The sequence below is a fragment of the Phoenix dactylifera genome, chromosome 9 (genome assembly GCF_009389715.1).
Source record: "Phoenix dactylifera cultivar Barhee BC4 chromosome 9, palm_55x_up_171113_PBpolish2nd_filt_p, whole genome shotgun sequence".
NCBI lineage: Eukaryota > Viridiplantae > Streptophyta > Magnoliopsida > Arecales > Arecaceae > Phoenix > Phoenix dactylifera.
The window spans coordinates 12,004,900-12,018,265 of NC_052400.1; the positions used below are offsets into that span (position 1 = coordinate 12,004,900).

General features: G+C 39.9%; 2 protein-coding genes across 2 annotated transcripts; one reads left to right on the forward strand and one right to left on the reverse strand.

Annotated features, from left to right (window-relative positions):
• The first annotated feature begins 347 nt into the window (after positions 1–347).
• LOC103701779 (histone H3.3-like) lies at positions 348–1,551 on the forward strand. Its single transcript, XM_008783950.4, has 4 exons — positions 348–648; positions 729–805; positions 885–975; positions 1,085–1,551. The coding sequence occupies exons 1-4, from the start codon at positions 577–579 to the stop codon at positions 1,253–1,255; spliced, it is 411 nt and encodes a 136-aa protein (XP_008782172.1). The 5' UTR covers positions 348–576; the 3' UTR covers positions 1,256–1,551.
• A 939-nt stretch (positions 1,552–2,490) lies between these two features.
• LOC103701780 (O-fucosyltransferase 7-like) lies at positions 2,491–12,896 on the reverse strand. Its single transcript, XM_008783952.2, has 12 exons — positions 12,454–12,896; positions 12,066–12,164; positions 11,755–11,854; positions 11,596–11,663; positions 9,419–9,507; positions 8,900–9,080; positions 8,670–8,798; positions 8,434–8,567; positions 8,115–8,328; positions 3,343–3,527; positions 3,168–3,263; positions 2,491–3,091 (listed from the first exon to the last, which is right to left on the reverse strand). Exons 1-12 carry the CDS (start codon positions 12,607–12,609, stop codon positions 2,899–2,901), a joined length of 1,644 nt encoding a protein of 547 aa, XP_008782174.2. The 5' UTR covers positions 12,610–12,896; the 3' UTR covers positions 2,491–2,898.
• Positions 12,897–13,366: the final 470 nt, after the last annotated feature.

Consider the following 13,366-nt stretch of genomic DNA (forward strand, 5'->3'; position numbering starts at 1 on the left):
GGATTGTCTAGTTTGTGTGATCGAGCGTATTCTTTGTCTTGAAGAAGTTTGATGCGATCCGAACTTTTCTTCTCTTTTATTGTTTTGAATGAATAGGATTTTCTTGTTTATGTGATCGAGCGTATTCTTTGTCTTGAACAAGTTTGATGCGACCTGAACTTTTCTCTTGCTTGGTTTTATTGAACTCGATAATGTTGAGCGACTTTTGCATCCTTGTGTTCATGATCATGGATAAATTTGCAAACAGTCTTTTGAGAACTTGTCATAAGCCATAAGTTAAATTGCAACTCAATAAATATTGGATGGATGGATGGATGGATGGATGGATGGATGGATCGAGAGAGAGAGAGGCCCCCAGTGAGCAAAGAAACCAAAAATACCTATGCTGTTGCATGAATTTTAGGTGCATGAATTTTCTTTGGCAGGTTGCAGCAACAATTAAGCAAAGAGCAATGTTATGTTGTTGTTTTGCAGCGTTCTCGGTGAATGCTGGATTGCATTCAGATACGGCATTGTGATCAATGTATTTTTGAGTGATGTTTAAAGTCATTAACATATGGCACTCTCGTTTGTCAGATGGCTCGAACCAAGCAAACTGCTCGCAAGTCTACCGGAGGGAAGGCCCCTACGAAATTGCTCGCCACTAAGGTTTTGTCGTTGTTTTCTATCCTCTTTTAAGTTGGGTTTCAGCGGTTCTGTTGACGCTGGATATTGTTTATAACCTGTAGGCTGCTCGCAAGTCTCTCCCCACCGCTGGAGGAGTGAAGAGGCCCCACCGCTTCCGGCCTGGAACTGTTGCTTTGCGGTACGATTCTATTGCCGTCCTACCTTCTTTTGATGCATCCTTGCTGCATAACTAGCTACTACCTTCTTTATTGGGACAGTGAGATTCGCAAGTACCAGAAGAGCACCGAACTTTTGATCAGGAGGCTGCCATTCCAGAGGCTTGTCAGGGAAATTGCTCAGGAGTTCAAGGTGAGGTTTCGGGGATAATGTGATTAATTGGTGTTTGCTATTGATGTTTTTGTATCTTCCCCGCTGATGCTGGAATTATACGTGATTTTAATATCTCACAACAATGCAGACTGATATGCGATTCCAGAGCCATGCGGTGCTTGCATTGCAGGAGGCAGCAGAGGCATACCTTGTGGGGCTGTTCGAGGACGCCAATCTTTGTGCCATTCATGCCAAGCGCGTGACGATCATGTGCAGGGACATTCAGCTGGCCAAGAGGATTCGTGGTGAGAGGGCCTGAGCTTGCTGATGATGGCCCCGGATAGTATCAACTTTGTCTACTACATTGGATTCATATTTTTAGGAACAACTGGAAAAAACATTGCCAGTTAAACCTTGCTGCAATTGCTTTTTTTAGCCTGACTCGTTGTTTCTTATTAGGAACGTCGAACTGTTAGATTTTTTTAGCTACAATATGTGGTTGAATACTGGTATTTTGATTTGGTGTACTAGATCATCTACTGGTGAATAAAATTAGCCGTTCGAGCGTCCATCTTCCTCGGTGGGCCTTCAACAGCATTATTTGCTTCTAGTTTATTGGATAGGCTCTCTATTTTTGGTTTATAAGTTAACTTGGTTGGCTACTATATGCATGCATGGATGGATGTGTTTTTGGGTTGTCGGCATCCTCCTGTTTTGTCTAGAATTTGTTATCTTGTATGGGAGATGTTTCCTACATGGCTTCTGCTAATGTACTATCAATAGAGAATATGTGAGGTTGCTTCGATCACGTCGCCATGGGAGCTTTGAGGTTGCAAGGAGCAGCTCTTTAATTCTGCTCAACATCAAAATGCGTGGATTCATTGATATTTCGGTTGTGCTTTGTTGATAAATTGGAGAACCGCACAATATTTATACCGCGTGGACAAGTTTCCCAAAAAAAACTATATAAATAAAAAGCTATTGCCAATCATTAATCAGATTGACTTTATTTCTTATATGAAGAAAAATTTGTCTCGGTTGCATTATGGGACATGCATATCGTCGTTTGTAATGGTATCATGTATATGTCTTCCTTGATGGCAATACGTTGTATAAGGCTTCCCGGCAGTAATAGATCATATCATATTAGTAGCGTAGAGCTTGGAAAGAAACCTAAGCTTAAAAAAAAGTTGAAATGGAAAACGTAGTTGTGGTTTTTACAATTCCGCTCTCCGCTCAAGAAGACAAACTCCCCGACTGTTTGACATGCTAACTTTCCAATTACTTACATGAAATGCTTCCCACCATTGTCATCAAAAAAATTTATGTGCAAAACAACAGAGCTTAGATGCTGCAAAAGGAATAAGCATCATCAAGAGCTTAGATACTTATTCATGTCTTTAAATGATGCAAGGTCAACGATAGGCTACACCCTCAGAAATCGAAGATGAGAGAGCCAAAGCCCTAGGTCATCTAACCAATCATTACAAAAGCAAACTTCTTAAAAAATAATAATACAGATAAATAAGACCTGAATTTAACACAACAGAGAGAGAGAGAGAGAGACACCTGTTGGGCCTGTATTTTTTATTTTATTTTATTTCTGTTCTTTTGCTGCCTTGATGTAATTATATTACAAATATGCTTATTATTTTCGGATAACTGTTAGGCTCAATCAAGCCATTCTAAAAATCCCAGACAATTCCTTTGCATAGATACATGTCCAAAATTTGGATCCCTTATCTATCACAGCTGCACTCTCACAATGTAGACAGACAATCAGCATTTACACTCATCCATTACAGCTTATGGGCTCAGAACATGCAAACCCCACGGGACTCCTGAAATCCCACAAGCTCTACCACCTTTGGTTATTCGTTATGCCCAATGATAGCTGGGCTGCTGGAGGGGATCTGCCATGCCAAATTATCCACTAACAGGATATAAATTGCCTTTATATAATTACTGACCTGTCCCATGCTTGTGTAGAACTGCAGAAGTCTTCCATGCCAAAGAACCATTCCAATCTTGAGATTCTTGCCTCCGACACAAGCAATCAGGAAGAGGGTTCTCATAGAATGGTTCTTCTGTCCGAAACCTTTGTACACCCTTCGTTCCAGAAATGGGTCCTCTTCTCTTCCGTGGAGACCCTTGCCTACAAAATTCATCAGGAAAACATCAGCATCAAAACATGAAAGCAATGCAAACACGATTCCCTTACTTTTGCATACCGTCTTTTGTGGATTTCTAAGATTGTGTCTGCTAGCTTTTTCCCTTCTTTGAGAGCCCCCTGGTTGATTTTATCAAAGTAACGAACGAGTGTTTTTCTGCTTGGAAACAATGAAGTAAACTTGGGGGTCCATCCTGTGAACAAACAGCATATATGCACGCATGCATCAAGTTTACCTGTCAGGAGTAATTGTTTTCCTGTGGCCTAGGAAACGACGGTGACCTTCGACTGCCCTTGCCATGTTGCCTGAATATGAGGGGATGAAAACATCACTCTCCACTGATACAATGTAGTCCAAGGCTGCCATTTGTGAGGCATAATGACTAAAGGGTTTGAGTTCATCTGCTGATGCCAATTTTTCCTGCCAAAAGGTTCGAGATTTTAAGTGCATAAGTACTAACAAAATTTGACATAACAAGATAAGAAAAAAAGTGAACACAAGGAGAAATGAAGAACTAAGCAATAAAGATGGTATGGCGACAGATTCATTCCAAGCGTCTCTAGTGACTGGGAAATAGGTGGGTTCCATGAAAGAGACTTGGCTCATGGCTTTTCAAAACAACTATAAGAGATTTGTGAAACTATAGGAGACTTGTGAAGGCCTAGACAAACCTGAATATTCTCCTAGCATTATGTGAAGCATTGTATAAAGAGATAATTCTTGTTTCCTGCATCAGACAATGGTACCATGCAGTCTTAACTCACAGGCATCACACAGCCAGGATGAGGCTTTCATACAACTGATACACAACCTGTTTGAGTTTCTTTTTTTTTCTTCCTTTTTCTTTTTTTTTGAGAATTATGGTGGTTATTCACCACCACTAGGTTTGAACCTGGGACCTGTCATATAACGAGATGCGTGCGAACATGTTTGAGGGTCATTAAAGAAAGAATCTAAACAGTTTGACAAAAATTGATGTACATTTATCTTGTGCATTAATCTTCTGCAGCCATATACTGCATTTAAGATTGCAAAACAAGATTTGCAACACTGTTCCAAGGAAAAATTAAGAAACAATGTAATTGATAATAGTCACCTAAATAAACTAATCAATTCAGGAAGAATGATAAGGAATGGTATTTCTTAACCAATTCTGTGAGAGCCAATGCAAGGACCAACTCATAGATGGTGCTTTCCAAACTAGAAAACATGCAAACACACATGCTTCTCTTCACATCCAGTATATTTTTGATTAAAAACTTTAAAATAGAATAGTAAAATTATGCTAATCACAAAATTACGGATCATAAAGAAAGTGTAAAACTCTGTAGCTTCCTTCAGAACACCTTTATGTGCTACTTCAAAATCAATTATTTGAATTCATTCACTTAGATATATAACATTGATTAATCCTTATCGACTAGTAAAGGTTAGATAATTCAATTTCATCACCAAATAAAGTGATCAGTGAAAACCAAACATGCCCACAGTTTAAATTGAGTATACCTAATTAGATGAGAACCATTCACAGTTCAGTAAAAAAAAAACACAAAAAAGAACTATGTTGACATCATCAAATATCTGCTTCCTGGTAAGACTGGAGCATGAACTAGCAATATATTCAACCATTTGGTGAACATGATTGTCTAGATAACAGAAATTACTGAAAATGGGGTATTAAACTATTAATTAACGCTTCCATTGCTTATAGTAGGGCTTCTGGGCAAGGCACGCTCAAATGTTGTCACATGAAAGGATGTTAAGCCTGATATACATTGCTGACTCCTTTCTTGTCAGCTTAAGCTTTTGGGATTTATTGGTAAGTCAACATGTATGTTTGCTGGAGGTCTTGAGTTCAAATCCCCCCATGCTAATTATTTATTTAACCCAGTTATTATTTTGACTCATTCTAATCACTGAGAGCAAAAGGTGGTGAAAAAGTTTGAAACCTGGTCCAAAAACAATAAAACTAGACTGGTTAAAGTTAGAATAGCCTTGAGCAGGTGAATTAGTAACTTGTCTAATCATTTATCACCACAATCTTACCCATAGACCCCCTTGGGTAGTCTTGTATTTGTGCAGTCTCTCATGCTTCGATCTGTTTACAAATTTCTTTAATCTTTGGAACCAAAGGCCAGTAAGGAGGAGGAAGCTTAATTTTGCAATAGTTACCAATCTGCATGCACTATAAGGATGGATTATTGCATGGTTTGGAAATTTTGAATCTGTTTAGGACTCATAAACTTAAACCCAGGTTCGACCAAGAACTCAATTCCAAGAAATTATATCTTAAAATTGATCACGAGGATTAATTCTTTTGATCCTTTAAAGGTTTTGACTGAAGGGTAGAGTCATATTGGTAAATGGCCATGTTTCTCCTCACTATACCTACAAAGATTATGAAGATCCTTACTTGCAAGGAGTATATATCTGCTCATTATTTGTTATTACTACACCCATGTTGATTCCACCACAATCTTGTAGAAAAAAATATTGCAAGAGTTTATTCACTTTATTGAACAAAATCATATAGGACCGCACCATCACTTGCGACAGAAGATGTTGAATGAGAGGTGCAAGAAGAAAAGATTTCGGACAGCACGGTAGAAAACATATATAGGCCCACACCATCAAGTTCTTAACAAAGCTCGGGAATGAGTTCGATGCAGCAAAAGTGTTTGCCACAGAAGTGATAGACCAACTATATCGGTCAGTCTATTTTGGTTCAGCCCATTTTAGAGTGGCCTGTAATTTACTCAAGAAATCAAAGCATAGTATTAGCTATGCTATTAATAGCTAGTGGTTATTATGCTTTAATTATGTGTTATTGATATTCAATATATCTCTTAATATTTCTAAGATTATTAATTATTGATGGGGGGCAAAATGGATCGTCCTGCTCAGGACAAGGAATCATCCCATTCCAGCCGGGCAGACTTCAGCACCGACCAGGCCATACCTCGGTCCTGCTAAGAGCCAGTCCGATCTTGGACTTTGCCGAAGGCTCAGCCGACCTCGGTCGGATCTCTCCACTGCTACGACCTGCAGCAACCTCTTCTGATGCTTATAATGATGTCCCGGGCCCGAGCTCGAGGCGCCCTGCTGCGTCGAATGCGCGCCAAAGAACTCCTTCAACCGCATGACTAAACAACGACGCGCCCCGACCCGAGCTCGGGGCGCCTTTTATATTCGCCGACACGCCCCGACTCGAGCTCGGGGCACCCTTATACTTGCCGACACGCTCCGACCCGAGCTCGGGGCGCCTTTGATATTCGACGATGCGCTCCGGCCAAGTTTGGGGCGCCCTATCCAACAACGTCTCCCGACCCTCGAGCTCGGGGCACCCTACCGAACAGACCTCAGAATTGGGAAGGCCAAGCCAACCTCAGCACCCGCCAAGCCGATTTCACTAAACATATGCCGCGGCCCCCGAACGAGCCCGACCTTAATGCCCACTGAGCTAACCTCGCCGAGTATATGATGCGACCTCTCATCAAGCTCGACCTCGCCCACGTCCGCATACGTGGCCGTACATTACAACTTCATCGCGTCATGTTTTGCTTGCTGGCCAACGACAACCAAGGACGACGCCATGCTGTTCCAGCCATACCCTGCCACATCTACCAACACCTTATTGTTCACAAAAACGGTCTACGCCATAAGCCTCAAGCAAGCTCTAGCTGCGCGCCATTTTGCTAAAAGCCATCTCTTCATATGATGAGGACGGGCCATACCTTCGCCACCTAGGCACCTCTACGGAAACTATAAATAGCCCCATCAAGTAACGCCTAAGGAACTTTTTGGACCAAGATCCACTCTATCTTGAGCATCGGAGGGCCCTCACCGAAACCACCAGTGAGGCTTTGTGCAGGTACGCTGTCACACGGGAGGTGGCTCTCCTTTCTCCGCTCCGGCCGGCAGCTCTCTCGACTCCCCCGGCATGGTCACCCTCGGGCCAAATTTGAACCACAAAAATTATGATTCATGCATGGTGTGTAAAAGTATTTATTTATTTATATCTTATAAAGTTTCAAGTATTAATGCAGTGGGATATGTAAGGTCATCTTGTATCTATATACAAGGAAAGAAAGACAGTGAAGGATTTGGAATGAACCTTATACTAAAGTTTCTTTGAATTTAGTGGTAAATTCCACTTGTTATCTCTCTTTTCCTATTTACTTCCTTATCTCGATCTCCTTCCCCTCTTTCGCTTAACCTCTTACCATCTGGCATCATTTGTGGTCTTTGGTAGGGATTCTTGTAGAACACTAGCGATTATTGGATCATTTGATTCTTGCAGGCTTTCAAATGGCAAATTGTAGAGTCAAAGCTTGAAATTACTACTTCTAAGTAGCTTTCTTCTTCACAAATGGCAGGATTTAATAAGTCCTGGTAGAAGAGGCTTATGGTCATGGAATTTTGGTGCTAAAGTAGTATGGGGCATCAAGCAGAAGAAGACTCACAGATGATGAGGTGTAGAACTCTTTAACCTTCTTAACTGCTTTTAGTAAGGTCTTCCTGACGTAAGAAAATGGGTGGGTTTAAGCAAAAATTGCATCTATGGGTTTTTCTTCCTTGTAGGCTTTCTTTCAAAATATTGCTTTCTATTAATCTCTAAACCTGTTTCATGTATCTGGAGCGATTATGAAGCAACAGAGTCCGATGTTTTTGTCACTTAGCTGTTGCGTATAGGATATCCATGGTAGACTAATACTGGATTTGCAATCTAAGGTGATTGCCAACCAAGGCAGTAACATTTCTAAAAAGTAATTTGCATCAAAACTAATGCTTTTGCTGAAAAAGTCCACAAATGAAAAATTTAAAATAGCCATAAACTAATGCAAATGGTATGCTCATTGTATATGCTACAAAACTAAGGAACTGTGAACAAACTATACAGTCTACTAATAACAAAGTCAAACCAATGCTAGCTACAATATTAAGTGCACAAAAAAGCAGAAATTAAGATAGGCAGCCTCTAGTTACAGCAAACATAATTCTTTGTACCTTGCTCATTATAATGGGAAAGCGGGCTTCGAGTTCAGCCATATGAGAATCTCCTCCGTATATCTCTCCTGCTGCAATATATACAGAAGTATTTGATGGATATCCTAGAGAAGAAAGAAAAATTCCCACCTCCTTTGGAGTCAATGGGCAGTACCCTCTTGTCCTTTGTTCCTGGGGATCAATATCCTTCACCTTCCAATATGAAATGTTCTCTCTGCAGGATGAAGCAATAGCAGGTCTAAGTTAATATAACTGAACTAGTTATACATTTTATTAGGTCAAACAATAATCTACAAAAACCCTTGTATGAAACTTTTACCTGATTCTTGCCAACTCATCAGCTTCAGCAGGAGACAAGCCATAGGTGCAGCCACTAAAAGCAAGCATGTCCTTCTCATAACGTAAGTGCAAAGCAATATATGGACCATAGGACCTCATTCTCTCCACCAATAACTACAGATTTAACATCACCGAAAACATAAATGACAGTCATAGTAGTAAAGTCGTTTATGATATGGTAAAACAGGAATTAAAAAAACATGGATTAAGTATTACTTTTCCCAGTGCCTCAATTTGGGGAGCAAATTGAAGTGCTTTATAGAAAGCACGACAACGAAGCTTTTGAATGTCAGGAGGAAGATTGTTGTTGGCAAGACGAGAATCAGACTTAGCAGCCAGAATAACCTATTAAGAAAAGCATTTGCATCAGGAATGCCACCAATTATCAACTCACAGTGAACAGTGAAGGAAAGATAACAAATAGATTCCCTTATAAAATGCATTACCTGATAATCATCCCACAACCGAGATATCTCATCTTGGTAGTATTCTACCCCAGACCAGCTTCTAAATTGCATGATGACTTTGGTAGTTCCCTTCAACTCCTTTGGCAGTTTCTTTATAATTTTAACATCACTTGACAAAGAATGGATGAAATGTTCTTCATCAAAGACATCTGAGAAATTGCTGTCATCGAACAACAAAGTCATCAACATAGGAAGCAATCTTTTTTAAAAACAATAACAAAAAATAAAAAGGGATGTTTTACCTACACATGGGTGCAGGGAAAAGTCACATACATGCTTGCACAGCAGTGCAGCTACTGAGTGGGTCCTGCACCAAATATTGGTGGGTCCCATACAACAGCAGATCTGAAGCTGTAAACCATGTAGGTGATATTCCCCTGCATGCACATGTGGGTATATTACCACCCATATATAAGGAAACTACAAAAAGAAAGGCATTCAGGGAGTTTTCACCTACAGACTCATATAAAAAAGGCACTTATGAAACAAAGAATGTACCTAGAATCTTGCCAAAATGAATTTTTATCGAGATGTGGAACAACAAGTGTGGCATTAATTAAACGTGCAACAGCTACCATGTCGCATATCTGCCATTCAAAATGATTATGTCCTTGAATGATCAACCAATAAACAAACAGGAAAACAGAAAATAAGAAATAATTCACCAAGCCTTTGATTTAGAATAGAAGTTTTACGCCTCCTAGCATTTACTTGCATGAGGAAAGGCTACATAACAGTAAATGATGATGTGCTACAGAGATAACTTCTATATGATGCCATATATTGTACAGAAGCATGATTCGAAAGAAATACAAAAACAGAGATCACAAACTTATACTTAAAAAGAAGAAGAAGAAGAAGCACAAAAAAAGAAGATGTGATGTCAAATGATGATCTAACAAACAGATATCTTCCATGCAGTGGCAATACCTCATGAACATATATGATCTCAGTGTTGTGATTGTTCTTAAGCCTCATCCCAGCAGAGGCAACTCAAAGCGCAATTATTGCATGTGCATGTTGGTAGTATGCAATAACACATAATTTAAAATGAACTGGAAATGATTTGGGTAGGATTTTGCAGTTGACTATTATTCAATTTCCTGTAACCTGCTCTGATTGACATTATTACTTGACAATGTAGATGTGCGAACTTTCTTATCCAGCACGGATGTAAATGATAATCAGTGAGTTGGGAGTAGCTCCAGCCATTAATCGATCTATAGTGGAGAAACATATTTAAAGAACCCATCAAGTCTGTCACGTATAAGGTATTGAAAACATGCTTGCAATTATCATTAATACATAAAGCAATGGATGCAGTTTCTGGGGTAGCATGAACTTCAGGAACATGCAATCCAACACAAAAATCAGTCTCAGTTAGTTGTTAAAGATAGCTAGGTTTGCATAAAATGTTATGAGGCTGATTAAGTCAAGATTTTGACTAGAAAAAAACATAGAAGACCATTGTGATAAGGGACTTGGCTGTGCAATTAAATTGAACTTGGTGAGGCTGAAAGCTGTTTGACTATCAGCCATGTTGTAAATCTTGAATAAGATCCACCCTCCTTTACATTAAAGTTTTAATATATATATATATATATATATATATATATATATATATATATATATATATATATATATATATATATATATATTGTTGTTGCAAAGAAGGAGCATAGAATCAATGTGATGATATAGAAACAAAATTTCAAGTAGTACCTATTACAGACAAAAACATTTTTATAATATGTTGACAATATAATATTCACCCCTACACAGAACCTAATGTTATTGCATATATATAATAGAAAATCTATTTTTTAATCAATTTCATAAAAGTAAGGCAATAAGCATTAAGCTGGTGCAGCTATTTAAGTGCCTCGTAACTCTCTAGCTGTTTTGAGAGTAATGATCCATCCAACTGTAATTCTTAGTTCATCTTTAACATTACATATTGAATATTTACCAGTATTTTTCTGTTCTTTTTTACTTCCAACCATGCATTTAGAAATGGTTCTTAATTATGCAAAGAAATTGATTGTTACATGGAGAAGCAGGCACATGGCATATGTAACTTGTTAGCTGGAAAAAGACATGCTATAGGCTGCAGAGGAGTATTTAGTGCCTCTGCATTATAACGTGCAAAGTCAAAGGCCACAAACAACTCCAAAACAGCAGAAGCTTGTATGTAAGAGATTGCCTTGCCTGAAAGAGAAACAGACATGCTACAGAATATAATCTGTATCCTGATGCTTGCACATCATCACATAATTTCATCTTGTAATCTAAGTAGTCAGAATTCATTGTATCTAGTCAGAAGCCATTCCTCCTTTCTCATATTCATGTAACCCCAAAAACACAATATCTCATCTTCTTAACAAACAAATAAGTGATACATATTGCCGAAGATGTTTGCTCTAGAAACCTTGTACAGGTGTCAGGATCAATGACATTTTCAACTTAATGAAGTAAAACATACCTGAGGTTTCCATTACCTAGTTCTCTAGCCAATTATACAGCAACCTTTTTTTTTCCCAATGCCAAATGGAAAATGAATTTGGATGTAGTGCAAGAAACTTAAGAAACAGAACAATTGATAGCATTTTGAATAGCAGTTCCTCCAAAAACGGGAACCAAAATGGATGACAAAACTGAGGAAAAGAGGTGCCCACCCCAGCTCGCATCTGGTTTAACCCACCATTGGCGTAAACTAGCAAATAACCTTTCGAGTCAGAAGGAGCTGAAAAGTATCAAACCCCGTCATACCAACAAGGAACCAGGACAGAAAGGTGTCACAAAAAAGAGAATGGACAGGTGTGGAACTCTCTTACGCAAATATGATGAGCTGGGTGTCACGCATGGCACGAAATCACGCCTCGATGGAGGCTTCCACAGCTTCTTGAATTGCAAAACCCCTTTGGCGCCGCCCAACTGTCAAGTCTTGAGAAGCGAACAGCAATGAAATAGATGGGATGACTTCTTTGCATCTCAAAAGACTAGCTAAGATCTATGAAAATTATTAGCCATTGCTTCGCCAGTATCACAAAAACGAAAGCTTTTGGATCGAAACAAGCTAAATTGTACTGGAACAAGATATGATTTTTACGAATGGTGAGCTTCAAGAAACATGATTTTGGTTCACCTTCTGAGTGAAAGTCGGCAATTTGAAGAGTTTGGGCGGCGCGAACTCCTGCGCCCACCTCAGCTCGCCGCTCCACCTCCGGCACCCAATCTCACATTTCTGCAGAACAATAATCCAAACCATAAGTCCTCTTAAACCCTCTATTTCTTCCCATTTTTTTCCTGAACAAATGTAGATAAATCAGTAAAAAACTTACAAAATTGCTGAAATAGTAATCCTGGTTAATTAAATCTTACAACAACAAAAAAAAAAAACCTCCTTTACATTGTAGCACTTCTATGAATTGAACGACAGCAAATGGGGCTCAATCTAAGTGTAAAAAATTCAAAAAAAAATGGAATCGTAGAAAAGAGAATAAGAAAGAAAGGGGGGAGACGGTGACGAGTGCCTCGGGGAGCTTGAAGGCGTCGGAGAGGGAGCGAACGGTGGAGAAGGAGAACACGTGGACGGCCATGAGCGCCCCTAGGGCAAGCGCGCCGATAGCGCACGATAGCAGCCACCGCAGGAGGGACAGGCTGCTAGCGCTTTGCCTGCGCCTCTGCATCTCTCTCTACGTACTATTTCCTCTTCTCTTCGCCCGCGCTTTGTTCTCTGGTCTCTCGCCAAGAAGAGAGTATGTGTGACAGTGAAGTGGTAGTGAGAGTGTGAGAGAGAGAAAGAGAGAGCGAAGGGTTCTTCAACTAGCCCCCGTTCCAACTGGCCCCTTCCCAGTGCCGGCACTTGCCATTATAGCCCCCACTTTATTCCCCGTGATTTCCGTTCCGTTGCTCCTCACCTCTCTCGAACTCCAATGGCGGATTCCACGTTCACAGGGTGCCAAGGACGGATGGGAAAGTAGGAGAGAGACGTCAAGTCGGTGTCTATTCCCTAAAATAAATAAATAAATAAAATATTTTTTTTCTTATATCTTGTATGAATATATCCAACAAGCTTAAAATACAACAACTCGCGGAATGCTACTGACAGCCCTTTCCCTCCTGACCAAAAGATGTACCCTAAATGGTGGGCCGCATAGCCAACCACCCAGTCGGCCGCCCCATTGACTTCTCTGAATACATGCTTGGCATGTAAGGCCTCTCATCTCTCATCATTATCCCTATGTTCCGGATCAAGAAGTGGTCCGTGCTCTGACTCCTCGATTCCTTTTGAAATCCATCCGATAATCGTGGCCGAGTCATCCTTCAGAATAATCGAACTGGCCTGCAGTATCATCCACGCATGTTGAAGATTCACCTAGATAGTTCGTAACTCTGCCTTCGAAACCAACATGTCAAACAACTGGCAGCCATTTACTGCCACTA